We start from the raw sequence: 25,568 nt of genomic DNA on the forward strand, positions 1-25,568 counted from the left end.
GGTGTCCGCAGCAGGGGCTCAGGGCCCTCCCCCCCACATCGGCACGCCCTGGGGCCCTGTGCGCCCTGCAGGCACGGCCCCCGTCGGGGGTGTCTGAGCACAGACTGCAGGAACGTAAACAGGCGTCAGGGAGACGCGTGAACCCCGTGCCCAGCGCTCACAGCCGGCACTGGCAGCGCGTCAGCTGTCGTAACTCTGGCAGGAGCCGGGAGCACATGGTTTTCCTTATGGAGAAGAACAGGCGGGTCAGAGACACACTCCGACTCCTCCCAGGAGGGCAGGGAAGACGCGGCTAGAACCCTGCGTGGGCCCCACTGTGGGGGTCCCGCTGTAGCACCCCTGAACGTGAGGAAAGGCGGCGGAGCACAGGGACCCGGACCGGGCTGTGGGCGTGGCCCTGGGGGAGGGTCCCAGCTGTGGGAGCGACAGGCACCCTGGTCTCAGGACAGGGGTCCCCCCGGCTGGGGCACGGCTCCTCCTCTGCAGAGCGGGGGTGGCACCCCCACCTCCCGGGACTGTGGGTGCGGCCGGCGAGAGCCCGCTTGCGGAGCAGCCTGAGCGGCCGTGTGGGACGAGAGCCCAGGCTGGTGCCCCTGAGTGGGCTGCCCCCATGGTGACAGGGGCCCGCCCCAGGTGGCCGTGGCGTCCCTGTCCTTCTCTCGTACAAAGCAGGCTGAGTGTCTAGGGTGTCTCCCCTCCGGGGTGGACGACACTGTGTTTGCCTTCAGGGGGGACCTCGAGGGCGGGGCCGGCCCAGGTGCGTGCCAGCTGCTCCGAGTTCCCCGAGACTGCTCTGCGTACGCGGGGCCTCGCCGCTGCTGCCCCTGGCTGCACCGCTGTCTGTGGTCCGTCTCCCTGGCAACAGCGGACAGCCGTCTGTTTGGGGGGCCACTGGAGCAGGTTCCCGGGAGCACACCCGTGAGGGGCGAGCGGGCCGTGGGCGAGGTCTGACCAGCTGAGCCCCGGGCTTGGGCCTCGTGCCCTCTAGGGGCTGTCGCCGTGTGCGGGCAGCCCCTGGGGCAGGGCGGCTGGCTGCGGCCGAGGGCGGTTGCTGGAGGCAGGCTGGCCGCGAGTGCTCATAGCACCCCATCTGCTGCGGGCCCGGGCCTGGCCGGCCCCACGCCACCACGTCACTCGGTCGCGGTGCTTGAGGCCCCCTTCCCTCTGCGCCTGCTGCGGGAAGACGGGGAGGGCAGGCGTGGCCACCTGGAGGACCTCGGCCACACCCCTGTCCGTGGCGGGGACAGGCCGTCCCGTGGATGGAAGCTGCTGGGGGTATGTGGGCTCTGCGGGCCTCCCTGGGCTGCCATTTCAGCAGCGCAGGTCCTGAGCCCGTGGCCGTGGTGCTGGCTGTGCCCCCAGGCTCAGGCACCGGGCCTCCTGCACAGGCCCCTCCCTCCTGCTGCTGCGACTCGGCCTCAGACACTCAGGGCCCTGGGACGGCCCCCCCCGGGCCGGCCTTGGCAGGGGCAGGGGCGGGGTCTGGGGGGAGTTCTGTGTACCTTCTCCCCTCGCCTCGCATCCCTTCCGGGGAGCAAGTCAAACCCCAGGGGACGCCCCGTGCGTCCCGGATGGTTAACGCTGGGTCACGCGGCCCCCGACAGGCAGATGGGGCTGGGTTCGTTTCCTGGTCTCGCCCCACTGCCCGCTCTCTGTTTATGTTTCAACTGACAGAGAGTGAAGTCACTTTCTCAGACACTCGGAACTGATTTCCAGCACATTCGCTGGAGCACAGAGCATTCTGCGCCCGGGGCCAGGTCCTGGGAACTCACGGGACGCCTTCAACAAGCCCCTCACAGACACTGCCGCCACCACAGGGAGATGCGGGGCCACGCGACCGAACTGGGCCCCGGACCCGGCGGGCGGACCCGGGAGGGCTTCCCGGAGGAGGTGGTGCCCGAGCTGGGCTGTGCAGGGTGTGCGGGAGTGAGGCGGGACCGAGGGTGCAGAAGCAAGCTCCAGGGACAGGGATCAGCGTGTCAGGGAGCAGCAGGAGAAAGACCCGTTTCACGTCCCGCCAGCTGAGGCGGCCCCTGGGAGCTGTGTGAGCGTTCGCCCCTCCCGTCTGCCAGCAGCTTTTAAAAATAATCACGGAGGCTTGTTGTCGCGGGGAATGAGAGCTGTAGCCGCTGCAGCACAGCGCCGGAGCCCGTCTCTGCTCCCCACAGCCAGCGGCTAGCCCCCGGGTGGGCACCCCGCGCCTCCTCGCTCCCGAGTGCGCTGCAGCCCAGGCCCTGCCTGCCCGAGGGCCTTCCCCTCGGCCTCTGCCCTTCTCGCGTCGTCCTGCGGCTGCCGGATCGCCCAGCGCCACGGGCCGCCTTTCCGCCGTGCCGGGCCGGGGTCGCGTCTCAGCGCCTGCGAAGTGTCTCCCGCCGCGCTCTCTGGCCTCGGGAAACCCCGCAGGTGCCTGGGCCGTGCGGGATTCTCCCCTCCCCCACGGTCCCGACTCACCTCGCTTTCCGTTGTGTTTTCCAAACTACTGTTGCGGGAATTTCTCAGACGGGACCGTGGGAAGGATCGCAGTCAGCGGACATGGGCCCGCCATCGGGATTCCACGAGTGACGTGTCCTCACTGTTTGCCTTATCGCGTGTCCACCCGTCCCTCCCTCCCTCCCTCTGTCCGGCTGCCATTTTTCGGTGCATCTCCATGAAAACTTCAGGCATCGCGGCGGTGCACTTCCGAGCACCTCAGCGCAAGGGTCGTTACCTGGAGTTCGGTGCCTGCTGTTGTGGGTGGGAGTTACACACAGGGAAACGGGCGTATCCTGAGTGCCCCCTCCGGTCACTTCAGACTGATGGGCGCCCCTGTGCGAGGCGAACTCGCAACAGGACGGGGCTGGTCGCCTTCGCCCCAGAGAACTCTCCCATGCCCCTTCTCGGCTGCCCCCCCTCCTTACTGATGGTCCACAGGGTGCCCCTCGGTGTGAAGGCCTGGTCAAAGCACAGCGCCTGCTCTGCGGGACGGACCCCTCGCTCTGGACGCCCCCCGGGCAGCCTGCTGCTGGCGGAAGAGCAAGGAGGGCAGCGGGGAGCTGGGGGCAGGGCAGGCAGGGGCCCTGCCGCGGGGCTGGGGCTGGGGCTCGGGCTCTGGCTCCCACGCTCGGGGCCGAGGGACCTGGACGCCCGGGGGTGGCCAGAGCTCTGCCGGGGCCCTGCGGGTCTGCAGTCAGGGCAGTGGGAGCCAGGCCGTCCCCACGAGGGCTGCCCTTGGATTGCCGGCCACAGCGCAGACCGACGGGGTGGGGAGGCAGTGGACACAACCTTCGCTGGGGAGACGAGCGCAGTCGCAGCGAGGGGGGGCGGGGGCGGGGCGGGGCTCCGGGACTTCCGGAACGGCTCCGGTGCCCGCCGGTCTGTGCCGAGCCCCTCCCTGGCCCCCCCCCCCCCGTCCTGCACCCCCTGCTGCAGGCGCAGTGAGGTTCCGGGAAGGCAGGGCTGGTATCGGTGGACGCGCCAGCCCGTGCCAGGCAGCGAGGCTGTTCTCCGTCCAGCCTCATCACAGCACGTTTCCCAAGCGAGGTGCTCAGCGAGGGGCGTGGCTGGCCCCAGGCCGCCCAGCCCTCGAACTTCGGACCCGGGAGGACACCTCGGGGGCCAGTGCTCTCTCAGGGGGCCTGCCCACCCCCCGTGCCAGCAGCCACTCACCTCTGCCCCCCCCCGTGTGTTTCAGTCACACCTGCGTCTGCGTGTGACCCCAGAGACGCCCCCTCCTTCCTCGTTCTCGTCCTCGGACAGCTACTTAGCGCCCGCGCTGTGCCGGGGCGTCGGTGAGGCCACAGAGGCAGAAGGCGGAGGTGAGGGACATCAGCATGGAGTGCTTTCAGGGGGCACAGGGCAGCTCCTCCCTGGACCAGGGAGTTGGGGGGGGTGTCAGGAAGGCTTCCTGGAGGAGGTGACTCTGGCCCAGCCCTGGGAAGCGTCTGGGAGCTGGCCAGCCGGCAGGAGGCCTGGGCTGGAAGGGGCAGTGCGGGCGTCTGAGGCGGCGAGGCGGCGGGAGCAGGCGTGGGGGAGCGCCCGGAGCCGCTGCGAACGCGGGCGGGCAGGCGGGCGGGCGACCTCGGGCCGGGGCTCCGCATTTCTGCGGCCTGACTCAGCGCGTCCTGACAATAACAAATTAAGAAGAAAAGAAAGCAGGGATTTCTTCATCTGAAAAAATCTGTCTGATGCAAGGCAGGAAGCGGCGTTCCTCAGATGACTGTGTGGGCAGAAGGACCGTGGGAGGGGCCTGTGGCGGGCGGGGGGGGGGGGGAGGAACAGCGGCCCAGCTCGGCCCCGCCCCGCCGCACGCTGGGCTGCGCGTCCCCTCGCCCCTGGCCGCGTCTGGAACGCTCCGGGGAGCTGGGCCCAGCCCGGAGTGACCGGGCAGGGGGTCCTCACATCCTCCTCGTAAAAGCGTCGTGGACTCAACTGTCTGCACACGGTCGTGAAAGCAGAGACCGCGAACTGAACACGGCGTCCCTGCCAGATGCCGAACAGGGCCTCCCTCCCGCCACCCTGTCCCTCGGGATACCTGGCCCCTTCCCGTGGTTCCGCAGGGGAGGCCTGCTGTGCAGGAGCCCAGGCTGGGCCTGGGAAGAGCACCGCCCAGCCCAGGACCCCTCCCTCCCCCCACCCGGTGCTCCTTAACCCTTCGTGCGCCCGCCCGCGTGCCTGCCCCTGGAGGGCCCGGCAGAGACAGAGTCTCCGGTGTGGTTCGTCTGCTCCGACGCCGGGGAAGCGGGGATGGACTGCAGTCTGGCCGTGGGCTCGAGACAGCCGTTTTTCCGCCCCACGCCTGCTTTCTTCCTGGCCGGGGGCATCGGGAGAAGGAAGGGGGCAGCCCGCAGGGTCCGGGAGAGCGGGCGCACTCCTGTGCCCCCCGCAGGGTCCCGCCCTGCGCTAGTGGGAGCGCGTGCGGTTCCATGTCTCCCGGAGTCTCCCCTGCGCCCTGCAGTGAGGGGCTGGCCCACTGACGCACTTGTCCCACCCAGGGGGCCTCTGGGGACGCCAGCCTCCGTCCCTGGGGGAGAATGCCCTCGCTCCTGCCTCATGCGTGGCCTCCAGGCGCTAGCACAGCGAGAGTGCGGTCTCGAGGTTGCTCTAATTCTGAGCCTGACCCCACGCGTGAGATTGAGAACATGCAAGAAGAGCTCTTCGTAAACGCTCAAGTGCAAACGAACACAGAAGCGCCACTTATTTATTCCCTCGGTTCGGGTGGATTCGCTCAGGAAACGTCCACTGGGCCCTCAAGGGCCAGGCTCGCCCTAGCAGGGGGCGGGCGGGGGCCCTGCCGGAGCAGGCTCACGAGTGTCTGGTTGGGGTGCACACAGCTCCGGGGACCCACAGATGGGACGCAAGTGCCCGAGGAGACTGGCGGGACACCTTCGGGCGCTCACCAGCTCCGAGGAGGCAGGGAGAGGTCAGACAGGTGCTGGGCGTGGGCAGGAGAGGCCCCGTGTGGGGCAGACACGGGGGCAGGAAGGCGCAGCCAAGGGCGTTGCGGAGGGCAGCCTTGCGGGGGGGGGGGACGGTGGGGACCACAGCCTTCAGGGGACAGGGACGTGGCTTCTTGGAAATGGGCGAGTGGGGGCCCTCGTGTGAGTCTCTGAGGCACGGCAAGGCCATCTCGGGGAGGGGTGACCGTGGGGGCACGGCGCACGTCTCTGCACCTCATGTGCTGGTGGACACGGGATGCCATGCATGTGTCAGAGCCCACGCACAGCGCAGCACAGAGAGCGGGCCCTGGTGGGAGCGGGGCCTTGCGCTGGCCTGAGGGCATGGAGCTGATTTCTCATGTGGAGGAGTGTTGTGCGCTGAAGCGAGTTCTGGGAACTCTCTGTACTGCCTGCGCAATTTCTCTGTACGCTGAAGACTGCTCTAAAAAAACAGAACTGCTTTTTTAAAATTAAAAAAAAAGGAGCCCTGGCTGGTGTGGTTCAATGGATTAAGCTCGGGTCTGTGAACCAAAGGATCACAGTACGATTCCCAGTCAGGGCACAGGCCTGGGTTGTGAGTTGGGTCCCCAGCAGGGGGCGCACAAGAGGCAACCACACATTGATGTTTCTCTTTCTCTCCTCCTCCCTTTCCCCTCTCTGTAAAAATAAAGTAATAAATAAATAAGTAAATAAATAAAAGTTTGTTAGAGCAGTACGAAGATCTTGGAGGGTTTATGTAGGAGAGTGCCACAAGCCATTCCAGATTCTAAAAAGCCCAGCTGAGGGTGGCAGCTGGGCAGGGGTGGGGGACTCGGCGGTGGCAGTCACCAGTCACAGGGTGTGACGTGGAGGCGGGGCAGCATCCAGGTGAATCACTGTGGCAGGCGCTTCTCCAGGAACTGGACTGGTGTTGCCCTCTTGGGGCTCAGGGGGAGGCGCGTCCCGTGGGTGACAAGGCCAGCACAGGGCGGACCCCTCACCAAGCCTACTCCCCGGGCTGGGGGGCCCCTGAAACGTGAACCCAGGGATCCAGCCCTCTCTACGTTCCCTCCAACGGTGCGCGAGGTTCCCGCTTTCTCTGCGTCCTCCTCAGCACTTGTTTGCTGACGTACTGGTGGTAGCCATCCCGACAGGTGTGAGGCGGTACCTGGCCGTGATTTTAATTTGCGACTCTCCGATGATTAGTGACACTGAGCCATCTGTATGTCCTCTTTGGAGAAACATCTATTCAGGTCCTTTGCCCACTACTGTATTTTTCAGATCATAAGATGCACCTAGGTTTCAGGGGAGGAAAATAGTAAAAAAAAATTTGAAGCAAAAAATGTGGTTAAATATTTAACAACATAAATAACATAGCATTTCACCAGTGTAAATGTAAACAGAACTCAACGTCAGCACTAAGAACCATTATTCCTCCCAGATTGGGTGGGGGGCGCGTCTTATAGTCCAAAAAATACGGTTTGTGGGGGGTTTTGGTGTTAAGTTGTATGAGTTCTGTATATATTCTGGATATTGACCTCTTATCATAGGTATCACTGGTGAATACCCTCCCCCACTCAGTGGGATGTCTTGCTCCTGGCCTTAAGGAAAATGCTTCTAGCTTCTCCCGAGGGAGGCGTGAGCCTCGGGTCTGCCCTGCACGGCCTTTCCCACGTCCGGGCGCGTTCCCTCTGCTCCAGTCTGCCGAGAGTTGCTGGTCGCACGTGGGTGTTGACCTTCGTCCAGTGTCTTCTCTGTGTGCACAGGGGTCGGCAACAGTGGGTTTATGGTTGTGAGCACACGAAACAGAGTTTACTCTTGTGTCATTCATGAATTATTGTGTGATTTTCCATGCAAACAGCTGTGAGCCTATTTTTGCCCCACCCCTTTTGTGTGTTTCTGTGGCCATGTGATTGTCAGCCTTCATTTGCTCTGTGTGCTGCACGGTGTTGATTGATAGGCAGGTCCTGCCAACCGTGCACCCCAGGAGTGTGTGCCACTTGGTCACGGTGTGTGACCTTTGTAATGTGGTGCTGAGTTTGTTTGGCTGAGATTTTGTGGAGAACATTTGCATCCAAGTTCATCAGGGAGATCGGCCTGAAATCTTCCCTCCCTCCCTCCCTTTCCTTCCTTTCTTTCTCTCTCTCTTTTTTTTTTCGTAGTGTCTTTATCTGGTTTTGGGATCAGGGTAATGCTGGCCTCATAAAATGAGTTTGGAAGCCTTCCCTCTTCTTGGGTTTTTGGGAATAGTTTGCAAAAGAAAGATGTTAGTTCTTGAACATTGTGGGTAAAATTCACCCGTGAGGCCATCCGGTCCAGGACTTTGGTTGGTTGGGAGTTTGGGGATTCCTGCTTTGATTTTGTTGTTAGTTATTGGTCAGTTCAGACTTCCTGTGTCGTCTTCATGCAGCCTGGGAATCTTGTACGTTTCTAGGAACCAGCCCACTTCTTCCAGGTTGTCTGCTTTGTTGGCATAGAATCGTCTTTTCCCGTAATCCTTTGCACCCATTTCCGTGGTGTCACTGGTAACTTCTGTTTTGTTTCTGATTTTATTTGGGTGCCTCCCCCCCTTTTTCTTGATGAGTTTGTCTAAAGGTTTATCACTTTTGCTCATCTTTTCAAAAAGCCAGGTCTTGGCTGCACCAGTATTTTGTACTGGTTTTTAAAACTCTGTTTTGTTCATCTCCACTGTGATCTTTACAATGTCCTTCCTCCTACACACTTCGGGCTTTGCTGTTTTCTTCTAGTCCCTTCAGGTGTGAGGTGAGATCATTTATTTGCAGTTTTTCATGTTTGCTGGGGCCGGCCCACACTGCTGTGGGTTTCTCCCCCGTGGGTTTTGCTGCACAGGTTCCCATGGATTTGGGGTGGTTGTGTTTTCATTGTTCAGTGTCTCCAGTGTGTTTTGATCTCCTCCTGGACCTCGCTGTTGCCCCCGTCACTGTTTTGTGACCCCATGTGGCTGCCTGTTTTCCCTGTGATTGATTTCTGGTTTTGCACCAGTGTGGTCAGACAAGATGCTGGGTACGATTTTAATCTTTAGTTTATCGGGACTCGTTGTGAGTCCTCCTCTGCGGTCTTTCCTGGAAAATGGGCCTCGTGAACTTGAAAAGAACATATGTGTATTCTGCTTTCGGGTGAAACGCTGTAAAAGTAGTCAATTAAATGGATCCATCTGGTCTGATGAGTCATTCAAGGCCGCTGTTTCTGTGCTGGTTTTCTGTCCGGGAGATCTGTCCAGTGAGTCAGCGGGGAGTTAAACCCCGCCCACGACTCCCGGTGTGGCCCTCCGCGTCCACCGAGGTGTGCTCCCCGCGTTCCCGGGCTCCTGTGTGGGGCGCACGCTTGTTCACACGGGTCGTGTGCTCTGGTCGGGGCCCCCTGCACCGCTGTGTGCTGTCCCTCGTCCCCCGTCCCGGCCTCCGCTGGGAGGTCCCCTCTGTCTGAGGCCAGGACGGCCCCCCCAGGCTCGCGCTTTCATTTCCATTCTCGGGGTCACCACAGCCTCTCGGGGAATGCCAGGGGCCCCTGTGGCGACACCCACTCCCTCATTAAAGCCCCTGGGACACCCTGGGACACTGGGGGGTGAGCGTGGGGGGCATTCCATTCTTTAGGAGAGAAGGCCACACAAACGGCGCACACAGGCTGTGCTCCGCCGGAGCGCCGTGTGGGCCCACGGTCGGGGGCAGATGGGTTAAAGGTCACCCGTAGGTTAGGCTCTCCGAGGGCACATGTGGGGAGCAGCGCCCGGTCACTTGGGCGTCAACCTGATGGGACACACAGAGGCACCGTCTCCCTCCGCGCTGTGTGCTCCTCCACGTGCTCCGGGTAAGTCACGTGCCTGGTTCGCAAGCTGGAGCCTGCAGTGGCGCCACCTGCAGGGGCTGGGAAGCAGTGCGGCGGGGGGGCATCCACAGAGCTTCAGGTTCAGGAGGGCTAGCAGGTGACGCCGGTTCTGCCCGCTGGGACCCGACTCGGAGAGCCACTGGGCTGCGTCAGCCCCCCGGGGGCCGGCGCATTGTCTAGGGACATCCCGCACAGACGGGCCCCACGACACCCCGGGAGGAGCCTGGGCTTCGCATCGGGTGCCCATGGGCCGGACTCCTGGCCGATAATGCGCTCTCTGGGGAGCTGGCTGAGCCAGCAAGGGGCCGTGAGTGCCCCGGGGACCTGCTCAGTGACCGTCCTTGCAGTGGCTTTGTCCCCTGCGACACGGAGCCCGGGCCGTCTCTGAGGTTGGCGGTGGGGTTGTGCGAGCTGACGGTTCCGTAAAGCACCTACAGTGCGCCAGGCACACTGTGGGCACCAGGGTCACGTGCTCCCTTCCTGCCCTCCCGGCGGCTGCCGAGCGGCCTAGGGGAGGGAAGGCGAGGGGCCTTGCCGGGGTGCTGGGGTGCCGGGCGGGCCCGGCTGTTCCCTGCCAGCCCGGCAGATGGTGGCCTGGGCTCCGCGGGGGCGCGCCCCGCCCGGCGGCCCGGCTTCTGCAGCGCGGCTCCTCCCGCTGAGAAGTCAGATGGCTGCGGTCGGGGGCCCGCGAGCCGTGCCAGGTCGGCCGCGCCGGCCCCAGTCACCTGTCCGGAGCAGGTGGTGGAGGCAGGGTCTGACTCACAGCGTCCCAGCCGCCAGCGCCCGGACCTGGCGTGACACCGGCCTCCGGGACGGAGTGTGTCCAGTGCTCGCTCTCTGCCGGCTGTCCTGGAGTAGACGGTGCCGCGGCCCCTGCTGGGCAGCTGCAGAGAGGAGCCGGGGAGGCGGCCGCCCCGGGGGGCTGTGAGCGGGGAGACGGGTGAACCCAGGTGAGCGGGTGTCCCTGGCCGTGAGCTGGGGCAAGAGGCTGGCCTCTCCGAGCGGCACGGCAGGGCCGGTGTGGGGGAGGAAGGTCGTGGTGCTGGAACTCCACACTTGGACGCAGCGCTGGGGCGGGCGGCAGCAGGAGCCAGCCTGTCCCCTGCGCAGGGGTCGCCTGCTGCTCTGTGGCGCAGAGAGGGGACCACGACGCAGCTGTGGGAGTCGGGTGGGGCAGGGTGTCACTCTCCCATGCCCTGCGGCTCTGGGAGCCTCTGGCCCTGGGATTTCTGACGTGGGAGCCTCCTCCTCGTTCCTGGGGCTAGGGATGTGGGGGGGGGGGAGCGTGGGAGAAAGGCAGCACCCGGAAGAGGCCTCCAGCGCCCTGGGGCTGCTCCTGGCCGGTGGGCGCAGGGTGGGCGCCTCTGACACAGACAGGGAAGCCCGTGCTCCTGCCCCCGGCACGCCGCCGGCCTCTCCCACTTGGTTCAGTCCCAGGGCCGGTGTTCTTCTGGTGGACGGCCACGCTCGCTCTCCGCCGAACTCGGCCACCCGGCAGGCTCCTCGCTGCCTGCGGCCCGGGGAGCCACCCGCGTCTCCTCCTCTCGCAGAGAGGTGCCCTCCCAGCTCAGGCGCCGCCCTCACAGGTGCAGAGGCTGGTGGTGTGTGTGTGTGTGAGAGAGAGAGAGAGAGAGAGAGAAAGATGGAAATGACCTTGAAGGAGATGGTACATCCCTTCTCACCAAAGGGCAAACCCAAACCATCGTCTCTGCACACGCAGGAGAGAGATCTTCCTCCCCCTCCTCCTCCAAGGCCTCGGGGTGCGCCTGCTTCCTCACAGCCACCAGACAGGACAGGCAGCTCGCAGCTTGTGCCTGAGAGGGGTTGTCGGCCCGGCAGGGGTGCGGGGCCTGTGAGGTGTCGCGTCCTGCTCTGCGCTGGTCAGCGGGCGGGGGGGGGGGGAGCGCCTCCACGCTGTACACGCAGGCGTCCTCCGTTGTTCTGCACATGCTTCCGGAGCGGGGGCTGGGGGCCTTTCTCGGAGCCAGGCCTGGTGGCTCAGTTCTGAGCACAGGGACAGGAGCCTGCCCCCTCCCGGGAGCTCAGGGCGCAGGAGGGTGATGGGGCTCAACCAACCGTGGCGGTGAGCCGGGCGGCTGTGCAGGGGCGGGGCGGGTGAGCGGAGTGCACCCGGCACCCGAGGCAGCACGGGGGTCTGGGCAGGGGCCTGGCTGGGCTTCAAAGAAATGTTGCCCAGAAAGGGTATCTGAGACGCGCTGATGCAGCATCGACGGTTAGAAGGAGCACACAAGGCCCAGCAGCAGAGAAAGCTCGGCGCTGGGGAGGCCGAGGTGGTGGCCGTGCAGTAGAAAGAGTCCGAGGAAGGGACAGAGGGGGCCCTGGGGCTGGGGGGCGGGCGGCGGCCTGTGAGCTCCCAGCAGGGCTTGAAATAATACAAACGATGGAAGTCGGGCTGGGAGAGAGAGAATGTAGAATGGCCCCCACACACAGTCAGCCCTTTGCAGCCAGAGACCGAGAGGTGGGCGTCAGGCAGGGCTGCGGGCGTCCCCCGGCACAGGGGAGTGGTGTCTGGGGCGGGCTCGTTCTCGGAGTGAACGGGTGAGGAGGAAAAGATACGGGCTCACGTAGGGCTTTCGTGGTGTTTGGCAGAGCAGCCGGTCACAGAAAACCAGGGTGTGTGCGCATGGCCTGGGCTGCTCTGAGGAGGAGGGCGAGGGCACCAAACGGGGGGGGCGGTGCACAGAGCACACGGAGCCACACACGCCGGGGGGAGAGGCCTCGGTCAGGAGACGAGACAGAACCTCGTGCAGGAAAGATATGTGAGACGTGAGATGTCAGGTTTGTGGGTTTGAAGTAAAAAGACCCCCAGATTCAGCTTAAACAGGGAAATAGAATAAACCTAGAGACACGAAATCTCCCTCCGATCCGATCCCGTCCCCACGTTCAAGAGACACGTTTGAAACCCGGCCACGTGAAGTTGAACTCACAGCGGGGTCAAACACCGTGAAAACGCAGATGGAATGGAGGCCAGGTGGCGTGTGAACCCTGGCAGAGAAGACAGAGGCCGGGATGGCGCCCACACAGACCAAGGGGCAGCGCCCACAAACGGACGGACGGGAAGGGGAGCGCCCCGACGGGGGCGGGGAGGACAGCCGGACCGCGCTGTGTGCCCGGCGAAGGCACCGGAGTCGCAGACCAGAAAACACCGGGGCTGCGTCACTGCCTCGGTGCCGGCCTCAGCGCACACCACCACACACCCCTTCTTCTTAGTTAGACAGACACAGGCGAAGAACGGGCGGGTCTGACTCTGCGACGTCAAGGCTCAAACACACATGTACACGTGTGTTTACTGCCGTGATGCGTGCATACACCCGTGTTTGAAACTCCACGCAGAGAACCCGCACAGGACACTGTGAACACAGGTCACGTCACACACCGGCTTGCAGAGCACGCCTCAGCAAATCCCCTCGGATAAAAAGTGTCCAGGTCACATCCTGTGCCTCGATGCGCTCACACTAGAGTTTTTCCAATAAAAGCGTTAGAACAGCAAGGATTAACTCAGGAATTTAACCACAAGAAAGGAACAAGAGCAGCAAGCAGTCTTGAAGAACTCAGTCGAAACTGGAAATTAATGCCCTTAGAGACCATTTCTAAAATAACAATTAGAACATCATATTTCCAAACTTGCGGGTCGTGGCAAAAAGTGTAATCAGAAGGGAATTTCTAGCTTCAAGGATGATGAGGAGGAGGGGGAGGAGGGGGAGGGGGAGGACGAGGACAGAGTGACAGTAATAACCAGCCCACAGTCTGTGCTGAAGGACTCACCTCCATCCGGCATTTCAGCTGATCCTCAGAGTGGTGGCCACTATGTCACCCCCATTATACAGATTAAAAAACAGAGTCACAGAAAAGGTCAAAGACATTTGGAAGGTTGGACGCTGAGTAAATCACTGGGCTGGGATTTGAACCCAGGTCCAGCGGGATTCAAAGCCAGAGAAGGTGACGGCTGCCTGGTAAGCTGTCATTTCTAAAGGAGAGAAAATGGATTTGAGGGAAGTAAGCATGAAATCCCAGAAGGCAGACACAAACGTGAGGAAAGCAGGGTGGGAAGAGGAGGGGTAAAACTCAAGCAAGAATAAGTGCGTGAGAAAGCCTGCCAAGAAGGGTGGACGTTGTCGCCGATCCCAGAGACGGGAGCTTTGAGGGGACTGACGGAGCGGCCATGCTGCAGCCCGGGCTCAGCAGGGCAGGGGGTGGGGGGCAGCGGCGCACACGGCTTCAGAGAGAAAGCTGTGAGCCGTGAGCCTGCCGGGGGCAGCCGGGAGTCCACGCACAGCAGGCTCGGGGGAAGGGCCCTTCCACGGCGATGCAAGATGGTCAGGACCGACAGAGGAAACGATTTTTAAAAACCGAGGAAGCGACAGGAAGTTTCGGATAACCACTTCAGAAGTGACGCCAGGACGGAAAGATGTCGCTAAACTGTCACGCTGCTTTGGAGACTCGGAGCGGGGGTGTGACCCGCCCCCAGCTCCTTTCGTAACGTCCTTGTGGCCTAAGGCAGCAGCAGAGGAGGCCACAGGCCGTTGGTGTCTGGGGGTGTCCGTCCGGGGGTCCTCAGTATGAAAGGCCGCTCGTCTCTTCAAAGAATTGCACGCTGCAACCTCCCGAGAGGCGCACGGCAACCCGCTGCAGGCCATTTGGGCTGCAGGAACCCACGAGCGTTTCTTCCCGCGGAGAAGTCAGAACAGGCCGACCCACACGCGTGCCGAGGAGCCGGAAGGCCCTTCCCAAACCACATCCGTGCTTGGTGGGAGTTCTCCCCAGATTCCCGCCGGTGGGGTATCTCTTCAACGTCCTAAAAATAATTTATCTCGACAGACAGCCATCCACGTCCTCGCTGCCAGAAAACACCCGAGGAATTCCCGCTAGCGCCCGGAGAGGGGCCCCGGACCCCTTTGTCATCAGTTACTCACGAATGTGCCCGAGGCCTTTCTCAGCAACGTCAGATGACAAAACAAAATACGTGGTTTAAGCGTTTAGACGGGGGCGGGATTCGGTGCCTCCTCTCCTCGTGGTAACTGGTGGCCCTGCCCCCCCCCCCGCACCGTGGGCGTGGTGTCGACGGGGCTGCGGCTCGCCCAGGGCCCCTCACCCAGTGAACTGAGCATCCTCGGGGCTCCCAGCCTTGCTAGTCGTCGGCTCCCCACCCGGGACCGCAGGGCACAGGGGGCAGGGGTCTTCACGCGGGCCTGCAGATCCTGGCGTGTCTCTGGAGGTGCCGCAGGGCTCACTGGGGCAATGCAAGGGGTCAGGCAGGGGGAACTTAGTCTTCCCGGCGCCCTCTGACCTGCCCTGTAGACTGAAAAATGGCTTCTAAGTTTACTCTGGTCACCAGCCCCGGGCTGTCTGATCTGTGATTCCCTCCTGGGACGGAAGGAGGGCCCCTCCGCTGGCTCCTTGGGGCTCTGGGCGTGCACTTCTTTCTGTGCCTCGGTTTCCCTCGCTGGGGAAGCTCTGGCCTCCGTGAGCCTGGGAGTGGAGAGGGCGGTAACCGCCTGGGGTCCCGGAACCCCATTTGGCCGGCAGCCTGGAAGGGCCCGGGGCACGGCAGGCCGGCTCCCCGAGGCTCCGCTCCAGGGCCCCGGCCGAGCTCCCGGGCCAGTCGGTCATCTCACCGCCCCTTCCTGTCGCCTCTGTCCTCCAGGCGCCAGAGAAGGGGCGGCTGAGCCCGGCCCGGTCGCCGCCCGCCCGCCGAGGGCCCGGGACCCCGAGAAGAAGAGGGCCGGCCTGGCTTCCTCCCTGCGGATGGAGCTGCACAGCCGGGCCGCGCGGAGCCGCAGACCCACCAGGTTCCGCGCCCTCTCCCGCTCCCTGACGCTCTGCCGCGCGAAGACCAGCGACGACGGCTCCAGCCCCGACGAGAGGCACCCGGACCCCTTCGAGAGGTCGCTGGGCCGGGGCCAGGAGGGGACGGCCCACGCGCCCGAGCAGCTGGCAGACACGTGCGAGGCGGGGCCCGGCCGCGTCCCGGGCCCGGGCCTGCCCTCCGGGGCCGCGGCTCCGCAGGCGGCCGGCAGCGAAGGTGGCCAGCCGGGCAGGAGGATGTTCTTCCTGAAGGTAGGCCGGGGCCTGCGGGGCCGGGGCACGCCGGGGGGGGGGGGGGGGGCCTGGGGCTGAGTGTGGGAGTCCCTTCCCCACCGCAGGACGCGGGCACAGGCTCTGACCCCGACCCACAGCCGTGTTGGTGTGGGGGGGGGGGGCGTTGTAGGCCGCCCCCCGGGATGCCTGCAGAGTGCGCTGTGGCGGGTCCGACTCAGCGGGTCCTCCCTGAGAGGCTCACTGAGGTTCCGGGTCTGCCCGACGTCGGCTGAGCCCGGGTCTCTGCTGGGAAGTGCCCGGCACGGGCCGGCGGGCGGCCACAGTTGGCACGGGCGGGCAGCTCACCCCCGCACGGAGTGGGGACCGGAGGGAGGCCGCCCTCCAGGGCCCTGGCGGCGCGGGAGGCCTCGGGCGGTCGGGCGTGGCCTCAGAGTAAGCGAGTGAGCAGTCCCTGAACGCCGAGGGGGCGGGGGCGTCTCCCAGGTGCCCCCGCTCGCTCCAGCGCGGGCGTGGGGGCTGCAGGGGCGCAGGGCGGGCAAGGAGAGCGGAGCGGGGCCGGCAGACCTGCCAGAAGGCAGGGCGTCTCTCTCCTCTGCGAGCTGCTCTCCAGTTCTCGCTCCCGAGGTGAGGGGGCCGTGGCGGGGGCCCCAGGGTGGAGGCTGAGGGAAGAGTTCTGCCCCCCTCCGTGGTTCCCCGTCTCGCGGTGGGTCCCCCCCTCCCAGCAGCGGCGGGGTTCCCCCAGCTGGGCTCCCTCAGACAGGCCAGCCCCAGGAGTCTCCCCCACGCCCCTCGGCCGTGGTCCTCGGGGTGCAGTCGCTTGACCCAACAGTGAACAGGGTGGGAGATGTGGTCCAGAGCCTCTGGGCAGACACAGGCGGGTCACCGGGGGCCCACCCGCCCAGGCCGCTCCCTCACCTCCACAGGTTAGGGCAGGAGGAGGGACTGACCGGCCAGCGGGGCCGGGGAGCCTGGCCAGGCTCCTGGTTCGCCGTGACCGATGTGGCTGCTGCACAGTCTTGCAAGCAGGAGTTCAAGTTCATTCACGGCAATGTCAGTTGAGCCGGGTTAGAGCCTGGATAAATGCAGTTCGAGAATCGTTCCAGCCGACTTCCAGAAGGACCCGTCCCTTCTGCCCACCCCACAGGGGCTCCCTGAGCACCTGCTCCGAGCCAGGCTCGGGGGGACGGGGGTGCAGCCCTGCCCTCAGGGAACCTGTTGCTCGTGGCGGGAGGAGGGCGGGCGTGCCTCTGGGCGGGTGCCGGCACAGCCACGTGCCGGGCGCCGTTCCTGGGAGTGAGCCGGGGGAGCGGGGGGGCGGGGGGCCGCTGCCCTTGTGCCGCCCGCGTGCCGGCTGGGGGCAGAGCCGTGACGGCTGTGCGCGCGGCGGCCCTGGAGCGCGCAGGGGCCTGAGGACTGTGGGGCAGGGAGGCGGGGCGGCGGGGGGGGGGCGCGTGCCCCTCCGTGCAAAGGAGACCGTGAAGGGGGCCCCCCGGGAGTGGCAGTGAGCAGGGACCTGAGCGAAGGGAGCCGAGGAGGGGCCCCGTGGCGTTGGGGAGAGAGGGTCCCCTCCGAGGGGCCGCGTGCGGGAGGGGGGGAGGGTGCGGGTGGAGCCCTGGGTGGGGGGGGGCAGGGGCCTCGGGGAACGGGAGCGTGGGGAAGACGAGGTCGGGGCGCTGGCAGGGGCAGACTCGGACCCTTCCTCTGAGGCGGGCGGGGAGGAAGGGGCGGCGGGGCTGCTGGGCAGAGAGGCGCGCAGGGCCGGGCAGGAGAGCCCGGGCTGCAGGCGCGGGGAGGGGCGCGTCGTGGCCACGGTGGCAGTGTGGTGGCTCTCAGCAGCGTCGGGGTTGGACACACGTTCAAGGTGAAGTCCAGGGGGTTTGTGGGTGGAGGGACGAGGAGAGAGGGAGAGGCGGCCAGTTCACCTGGGAGCTGTGGCCGCGCAGTTGGCGGGACGGGAGGCTCCGCGCACTCGGGCGGAAACACCGGGGCGGGCGGGCGGACGACCGGAGGACCCCCTTCACCTCTGCGATCTCCCGGGCACTGCACTTCGCTTTAAGACATGTTCTCGCAGCTCTAACCTCCTTCTCCCGAAGCCCCCCGGGGAGGCGGTCACGGCAGCATCGCTGTTGCTGGGGTGGGTGTGGGGTCATCGGTCCGACTGCTCGGGGGTGAGCCGCAGGTCCCGCCCGATTCGAGGTCCCTCCCTGAGCCCCGGCGACGGGGGCGTTAACATGGTGCGTGTTACCTCGCCCGGGTTTCGTCAGGACGGAGCTGTCGTCGCCTCCGGGAGCAAATGTGCCTAGAACGGTGCGGGGCACCCGGTTGTTGCTTCACGATTGTTACTGTTTCTGTTTGCGGGTGGGGACAGTGGCCGGCACGGTAACCGAGTAACTGACGGAGCTGGTAGCATTCGGACGGAGTGCTTCTCGGGGCCCGGCCTCGGGCCGGGGTCGCAGGCTCTGCGGCGCTCGTACGTGGGCTGGTGCTGGAGACGCGACGGAGGGGTCGCTGCCGGTCCAGGGCACAGGCGCAGACGTGTGTGGAGGAGTGAGCACCCTGTGTGTGGGGCCGGGCAGGCAGCAGCAAGGGGGCGGCGGGCGGGCAGGCGGGACAGGCTGCGAGGCTGGGATGGGGCCCCTTCCCTGAGGGTGGGGCAGGGCTGGACTGGAGGGCAGGGAGGGACCCTGCCGGGTCTGGACCGAGGTGCGCGTTTTCCCTTTGTGAGCAGTGTGGGGACCATTTCCGGTCTGCTGATGAGTCCTGAGCAGGCGAGGGGGCAGCTGTCTGAGCCAGGTCCCGTTTCAGAAGCCCCAGGGCAGAGGGTCCGAGGGGCCAGCCGGCCCGAGTGTCCCCTGCTCTGCCCTGGCTCCCGCCTGTGCCCGCGCCCAGGCGTGACTCAGCTGGCCCAGCCCGGCTCCTCAGCCTCCAGCGATGCCATGGTTACACCGATCTCACGACAGCGCCTGGAAGGCGGCCCCGGGACGTCAGCCACGCCGCTGGAAACGCCTGGTGAGAAAACTAAAGAAGAGGAAGTTGCGTCAACAGCCAACATGAAAAAACAAAAACCAACGGCCCCCTTGCCTGTGTTCTGCTCACAGAACCCGGACTGAGTGGATCTCGGGGGGGTGGAGGTGCATCTGACTCAGGTCCTGTGGGCTCCTCCTCTGGGGGGCTTTCCAGACCCCCAGCGGAACAAAGAAGCAGTGCTTTATCAGACCTTCGCAGAGAGGACACGCTTGGACGGCAGACTCTTTCTTCAGATGGAACGAGTGTTTTAAAACGTGGGGCGTTGCAGCCGCAGGGAGGGAGGGAGGCCCCGCCTGTGTGGGTGGGTCCAGGTTTACGTGAGCTCTCGTGCTCCCCTCTCCGAGTCTCCTGCCGTCTCCTGTCTCTGCAGACGCTGGCCCAGCACTGGCTGTGAGCTCCCCATGGGTGTGAAGAAACACCCGGTTCCCCGTAGGTAACAGGACTTCTGCTCTTCACCGGGGATCACCCCGAGAGGTGCTCAGGTGCAGCCAGGTCGCTGTGAAGTCGGTGCCACCCCAGAACCAGGGGGTGAGCCCAGGTCAAGCTCAAGTCCATCCTGAGGACAGGAGATCTAGGCTCTGCTTCCCTGGGGAGGGAGGAGGGACCCAGGGCTGGGGGTGGAGTCAGGGAGCTGGGGGCGGAAGGCAGAGGGCCAGAGTGGGGGGAGCTGGTGTCAAGGAGGTAGCTGGGGAGAGGGAGGCACGGCTCCCACGGGTCAAGCTGGCTCCACATTTTCGGGAGGGTCCTTCTAAAGAAATTATTGCCAAACAAATTGCCCTGGCTGATGTGGCTGGTGTATTGAGTACAAGCCTGAGAACTAAAGCGTTGAGGGTTCGATTCCCAGTCAGGGCACATGCCTGGGTGGCAGGCCAGGTCCCCAGTAGGGGGCGCATGAGAGGCAGCCACCCATCCATGCTTCTCTCCCTCTCCCTCCCTTTCCTTTTCTCGAAAAATAAGTAAATGCATTAAAAACACACTTTTACAGTTCTTTTCGGCAGTGACATGCAGAGCATGTGTTCTTCATGTATTAGAGTCTCACGCACGTCAGCACTTTAGTTTTCGGACAGTACGGAGACCTAAGAGGCCGCAGGCCGCCAGCCCCGCCCACTTCCTGACCCCACGCCGGCCACCGGCATTCCAGTGCGGCCTCTGTGTGATGGTGGGGGGCGGTGTGGTGTGGGGGGCAGATCGCGGCGGTGGCTCTGCAGAGTCAGGGCGCGCTCGCGCCCAGTCACCCGTCTTGTGCTGTCCTTCCCGCGTCCCGGCCTCTCTCCGGCACCACCGCCTGTCTCCTGCCCGCCGCAGCCCCGCTCCTCGCGCGGACAGGAGCAGAGGCAGGGCGCAGGTGCAGTCTGCGTGCCGGGCGTCCAGTGCGTAAAAGCTATTAATCACGGGGCAGTGTGTTTAACAATCGACTGGTCGTCCGCCTGCCTGGACAAACAGGCCTGCGTGAGCTCGGTAGCTGGTATCGGCGGGGTGGGCGCGCGGCTCGGTGTTCTGCGCCGGTGGAACGCAGTGGCGCAGGGAGTCGGGCTTTCTGGTCGCTGACCCGGGCCTCCCACGTGAGCGGTGGGCACGGGCAGGCCCCTCACCGTCGCCCGCGCGCCCACCAGCAGCCCAGGGCCGCACACACCAGGGCGTGGTGGGTTCTTGCTGGGACAGACCCCGTCTGACACCCCCGCTCCATCGGTTTCTGTCTCGCTCCAGCTAGACCCCAGCGATCACCACCGGGCCTGGAGTCTGCGGGGGCGGTTGCGGCAACGGGCACGCGGTGACGGCTCCACACGTATCTGTGGGGAGGCCCTGGCCTCCGTGAGTACGAGGAGGCCGCTCTGGCGTCCGGGCGCCTGTGCACACACAGCCCCGCTGGCGTGGGCGTGCAGCCCGCACGTGGGTTTGTGGCGGACTCGGCCTCGGCCACTCCCACCCGCTGAGGCCAGACGCGGGAGGTCTTCCCCCTGGGCTGCCCTCCTAAAAGGATTCAAAACACTTTGATCCATGTGGGAACGGCCTCCGGCCGTGGTGGGGGAAATTTTTTTTTCTTTCCACAAACTGAAAATCCTGGTTAGGCAGAGTCACGGCTCCTGCAGCGTGACTCGGGATGCGATGAGGTCAGACCGCCCGTCTGCTCTGCGGGCGGAGACAGGGTGGCCGGCCTCCGCGGGCAAACAGGGGCTTCCATTCTGCCCCTGGGAGCGGCTGGGCCTGTGGCTGTGGGGGCCCGGCCTCCTTGGCAACTGGGAAACCCAATCCTTTGGCCACTTGCCTCTTCCTGCCACAGAGGAGCAGCTCGGGAGGCCGAGGGCAGCCGCGGGAGGGAAGCTGCCTGCTGCAGGGCTCCCACGGAGCCTCTGCGCTGGGGCACCCGTGTCCCGGGAGGGGAGCGGCAGGGGCTGTCCGCTGCAGCGAGTGGGGCACGCTGGATGACGGCCTCCCAGACCCCACGTGGTTCCCGGTGCTGTCCTGCTTTGGGGCTCCGGGCTCCGGCAGGAAAGGGGTCTGGGGGAGGGACGCAGGGGAACTCGGGAGACCGGGCTCTCAGTCCTCGGAGCCTCTGCAGCGCGGCTCTGGTCGGCGACCATGTCCCGGTGTGGCTGGTGGTCTCGCTCGGCCCCAGCCGCTCCGCGTGCGGGGCTGGGGAGAGCGGCTCTGGCCGGCCTGGAGGCGGTGTGGGCCTCAGTGGCGGCGGACTCCTCTGTCCCTCCGTGCGTCTCTGGGGCACAAACTGTGGCGTGCCGGGTGCACCTTTTTGTTGTTGACGTTGCACCCAGATGGCACTCCCCCAAGACCTGTGAGCTCGTCCCCAGCCGCGTCCCCAGTGTGCGCTCAAGAACCTGGCGCGTGGCCGCCGACCAGTCCCCCCGCCCCTCCCGTGCTGGGCAGCGCCCGTGCAGCCTCCCCCTCCCCCGCCCTGTGCGCGCCGAGTCAGCGCGTCCGTGGGTCGGTGGGTGGCCGTGCGCTCACTCCTCGCCCCGCGGAGCCTGCGACACAGACAGCCCCACGCGCCCTTCCACGGTCAGCGTCAAAACCTTGGTTTCCCGAGAGTGTGTTCTCGACTTGAACCAACCCGGTGAACGAAAGGCTGGAATTGTTTTGCAGGAAGCTTCTACAACTTCCTCTCGGGAAAAGTCGGGAAAACTAGAAGCGCAAGGCAGCAGCTTCCTGCTCCCCAGAGTCTGTCACCAGAGGACTCGCAGCAACTCCACCAGTAAGTGTCTCGCCGCAGGGCCGCCGGCCGGGCGCCTGGCGTCTGCCGGGTGCGACCTGTGCTGCGGCGCGTGCGTCGCTGCCGCGCAGAGTGTGTGAGCGCCGCCCCTTCCCCGCCGGCCCGCACTGGGTCGGGACTGTTACCGGGGTTTGCCCCGCAGGTTTTTCTCGGTCCCCCGCGTCCCGCACACCCGTGGCTGCTTGCCACCTCGGGGCCCGCTGCGCCGGCTGTGGGCACTGCTGTGAAGTGCAAACACGAGACCCCTGTCAGAAATTAAGAATTTCGACATGGCGACAGCAGAGCATTGAACCTTTTAGTTGAGGCACGCCAGCCTGCACGCCAGCCCTGCTCGCCCCCGGGGCCCTGACTCAGATGGTGACCCCTGGGCCTCCCGTTCTGGTGGCTCACGGGCGAGAGAGTCAGCAGGGGGCTGGAGGGTGGAGGCCGGCCACTGGGTGCCGGCTCCCCACGTCCTCCGCAGTCCTGGTGGAGCCGGGGTTCCAGCGCCCACCGGCTCTGGTGTGCCCCTTGCTGCCCTGGCCCTCCAGCCAGGACGGGAACAGCCGGTCCTTGACAGGTCCCGGGCTCCCCAGTGAGCCTCCTTCTCCCCCCTTTGCAAGGCCCCCACCTTCACCTTCTCAGGGGCCCATCTGCCCTCCTTTTGCCGCCCTGCCCGACCCACCTGCCCATCCTGCGGTGGGCAAAGAACTCTTCGCACAGCTGAGGTTACGTGTGTCTGCCTCTGCTAGTGCTCTCCACGTGAGGCACCCGTGTTCCCATTGGTGATCACTGTTTCTTCACCCTTGGTTTATAAAGAGCCTCCTGGGTGACGCGGTGTTGGGCCGTCCTGTCTGTCAAACACACTGTCCTCGGTCGGTGGGTTTTCTTCTACGTTTTTTTTTAAAGATATTATTTATTTATTTTTAGAGAGGGAAGGGAGGGAGAAAGAGAGAGGGAGAGAAACACCAATGTGCGGTTGCTGGGGGTCATGGCCTGCAACCCAGGCATGTGCCCTGGCTGGGAATCGAACCTGCGATGCTTTGGTTCACAGCCCGAGCTCAATCCACTGAGCTACGCCAGCCAGGGCTCTTCTAAGTTTTTACACAAAGATGTTTCTGTCTTTGTATGTTGATCAAATCTGTTGACGTCTTTTCCTTTCTAATGTTAAAGTTTCTTGTACATCCAGAGAACTATCAAATAACTCAGCTATGTTTTCTTCTGGTTGGTAAATACTTTTTTTCTCAAACTTACTGTATCTCTGTAACTTGGGTGTTTGCCATGCAGCGAGAGTCAAGACAGAATTTTCCGCAGGTGGGCAGCGGATCCCAGCATCCCTTGCGGCCCTGCGTTCCCGCCCGCCTCCTCACCTTGTTCTTGCTCTGCTCGACTCCGGCAGACGGGGGGCGGTGAGACCTTGGAGGCAGGTCTGGCAGTCTCTTCACGGACACCCTCCAGCTGTTGACATTAGGGTTATAAACAAACAACATTTGCTTTTACTTTGATTTTTTTAAACTCTTTTTTTTTCTGGCCTCTGGTCATTTGTTTTCTGCTTCTTGCTGTGCGTGCGTGTGTGCGTGTGTAACTGTTGCAGGCCTTTGAGAGGCTCATTTGATTTTTACTTTCACTTCCGGTGAAGTAAGTCTAATCCATGAAGTCATCCTTGAGACTGTGTTCCAGAGCGCCCCCCTCAGGAAAGCCGGCGTCACTCTCCTGTGGTCCCATCTCCCATCTATTTCCCGGTCCAACTCAGCTGATTCATAAGCGCATGTTGTTATTATCGAGTCATCTCACTATATGGCTTCCCTTTCCAGCACTGTTTCGGCTTTTGCGTTGGGTTATGCCCGCATTGTCAGGAACTCAGTGCTACACGTTTAACTGGTTTTAGCTCCCCCCTCCCTGGACAATGATTTCGGTGCGCAGGGCGGGGCAGAAGTAGGCCTACAGTCGTCCACATGGGGAACTACACAATAGTTGGTCAGTCGATAGTACCGCAGGGGCAAACTCTGCTTCGTGTGCTCACAGCCATACACCAGCTTCCGCCCCCCTGCCCGCCCCTGGGCGTTGCACAGCCCCCAGCCTTTCTGGGAGTCAGGGGGCGCTCGGAGCAGGGGGAGGAAGGCCTCTCCTCGGGGCCGCACGCCTCCCCCCCCCCCCCCCGCCCCCTGCCGCCCTCACACCCTCAGGGCTGCCCGTTTTCTCCTCTCTCCGCGGCCCAGCCTGGCCAGCACCTTCTTTCCTGCGGCCTGCACGCAAGCCGGACTCTGTCCCACCCCCAGGGCAGAACCCCTGCCAACTGCCTTGCCCTCGGACCACCCCCATCTCCCAGCTTCCCCCGGCGGTCCCCACACCACCCTTGGCCCTCTCTGGAGCGGAGGGACACCAGGAGGGCCCTGCCCTTCCCGGTGCCTGGAGCTGTGCGGTCCGGCGCAGTGTCCACTGGCCGCAGCCTGAGCACGTGGCGTGCGGCGCGCTCGGACCGGGAAGCGCAGGACGGGCCGCAGACGCCCGGGTCCAGCAGTGGCACAGAATGGAGGAAGGATGGACGCTATCTCAAAAATGATGTTAGCTGCTGTCACCTGTTGTGACGTCATTTAGTGTACCGGGCCGACTGGAGTGTGTTGTCAGTCTTACCTGTTTCCGTTGCCTGTCTTCATGTGGCTGCTGGAACAGTGTGACGCTCGTGGCTCCCAGCGTGTTTCCGTGGGGACGCGCTGCTGGGGACCGTGCGGGCCGCCGCCTGCGACCTCTGCCGGCCCGGGCCGCCGGGTGTGATGCGGTTCCTCGATGGAGGAACGCGGGCCTGGGCTTCCGGGGGAGGAGGCTGGTGGCTGTGCGTTCCCTCAGCTCCCCAAGGACTCGGAGTTGGCTCTCTGCCCGTGTCAGGGGCGTGTGCGTGCCCGTGTGTGTGCATGCGTGCATGGGTGCGTGTGGGAGGTCAGAGGTGACCCTGGGAGGCCGCCAGGTTCCCCCTCTGGTTCTGCCCGTCCTGGGCGCACTCTGAGCCTTCCCCGTCCCACCGTCTCGGGGGCTGAAACGCCCCGAGAGCTGGGACTGGACCTGACGCAGCCCTGGGGCTGCGGAGCCCGCTGCCGCCCTGGAGGTGAGCGGAGAGGACAGGCACGCGAGAGTTCGGCCCGCGGCGCGGAGGGCGCGGAGGGCGCGGAGGGCGCACTGAGGGAGGAGTGGAGCGTCGCCCGCCGAGTCTCTGTCCCTGCGCCCCCTGGCCCGGGAGGGCCGGCCCGTCGGGGCTGCTGTTCTCTGCGGTTCTCGGCACAAACCGGCCCTCTTTCCCTCTGCCGGTCCAGGCGTTAACCCCTACTGCACGGCCGAGGGGGACTTCCCAGTGACCGGGAGGACGGCCACCGCCGCAGACCGGCCGCCGTACTCGCTCTGCAGCAGCCGGAAGTCTCTGTCCCAGCAGCTGGACGGTCCTGCGGGGAGGGCCGGGGTAAGGCCGCGGCGGGGGCTGAACGGGACGTGGGGTGGTCTCCTGTCCACAGAACTGCAGGGAAGAGGGTGCAGCCCCGCGGGCATGGCGCCCTCGGGGCCAGGGACCCCAAGGGGACCGGCGTCTCCTGAGCGCCCCCGTGTGGCAGGGACCTGCACGTGCTTCTGCGCACGAGCCCCCACCCCGCCGACCCAGGGCTGGGCTGCGGCGCACCCGCCCGCCCTCCGCGCCGGGGACCCCAGAGGAGGACGAGGGGCGGGGCCTGGGCCGGGCACGTGGATTGTCAGAGCCGGTGGGGGCTTGACGCTGCCCCTCTGGGCTGCAAAACCTGATTTTTAGCTCCCGTAATAGGTGACTTGGTTTATGAAAACGAGCTTGGAAAGGCCTTACCTGGGCCCCATTTTACAGGGAGGACGTGGAAGCTTAGCAAGGCTGAGTTTACGCGTCTTAAAATCTGAGGGGCCGGAATTTGAACCCGCCCCTGGTAGGTCCCCCGCTCCTCGCCGCCCCCCGCTCATCCGTGCCCTTCCCAGTGTGGCCATCACTTTGCAGATGGGGCGCGAAGCAGACGGGGAGCACAGCGTCC

The 25,568-nt window shown here is 64.7% G+C and overlaps 1 protein-coding gene across 1 annotated transcript in view; it reads left to right on the forward strand.

The window, feature by feature from the left end:
* Positions 1-25,568, forward strand: part of IL16 (interleukin 16) — a 47,218-nt gene that overhangs the window by 571 nt on the left and 21,079 nt on the right. The window contains exons 2-4 of the mRNA XM_045824873.1: positions 14,905-15,317; positions 21,426-21,534; positions 24,840-24,982. Coding sequence (XP_045680829.1) covers positions 14,905-15,317; positions 21,426-21,534; positions 24,840-24,982 — 665 coding nt within the window. The remainder of the gene's footprint in view (positions 1-14,904; positions 15,318-21,425; positions 21,535-24,839; positions 24,983-25,568) is intronic.

This window comes from Phyllostomus hastatus, unplaced genomic scaffold (genome assembly GCF_019186645.2).
Source record: "Phyllostomus hastatus isolate PE091 unplaced genomic scaffold, TTU_PhHast_1.1 phas_scaffold_555, whole genome shotgun sequence".
NCBI lineage: Eukaryota > Metazoa > Chordata > Mammalia > Chiroptera > Phyllostomidae > Phyllostomus > Phyllostomus hastatus.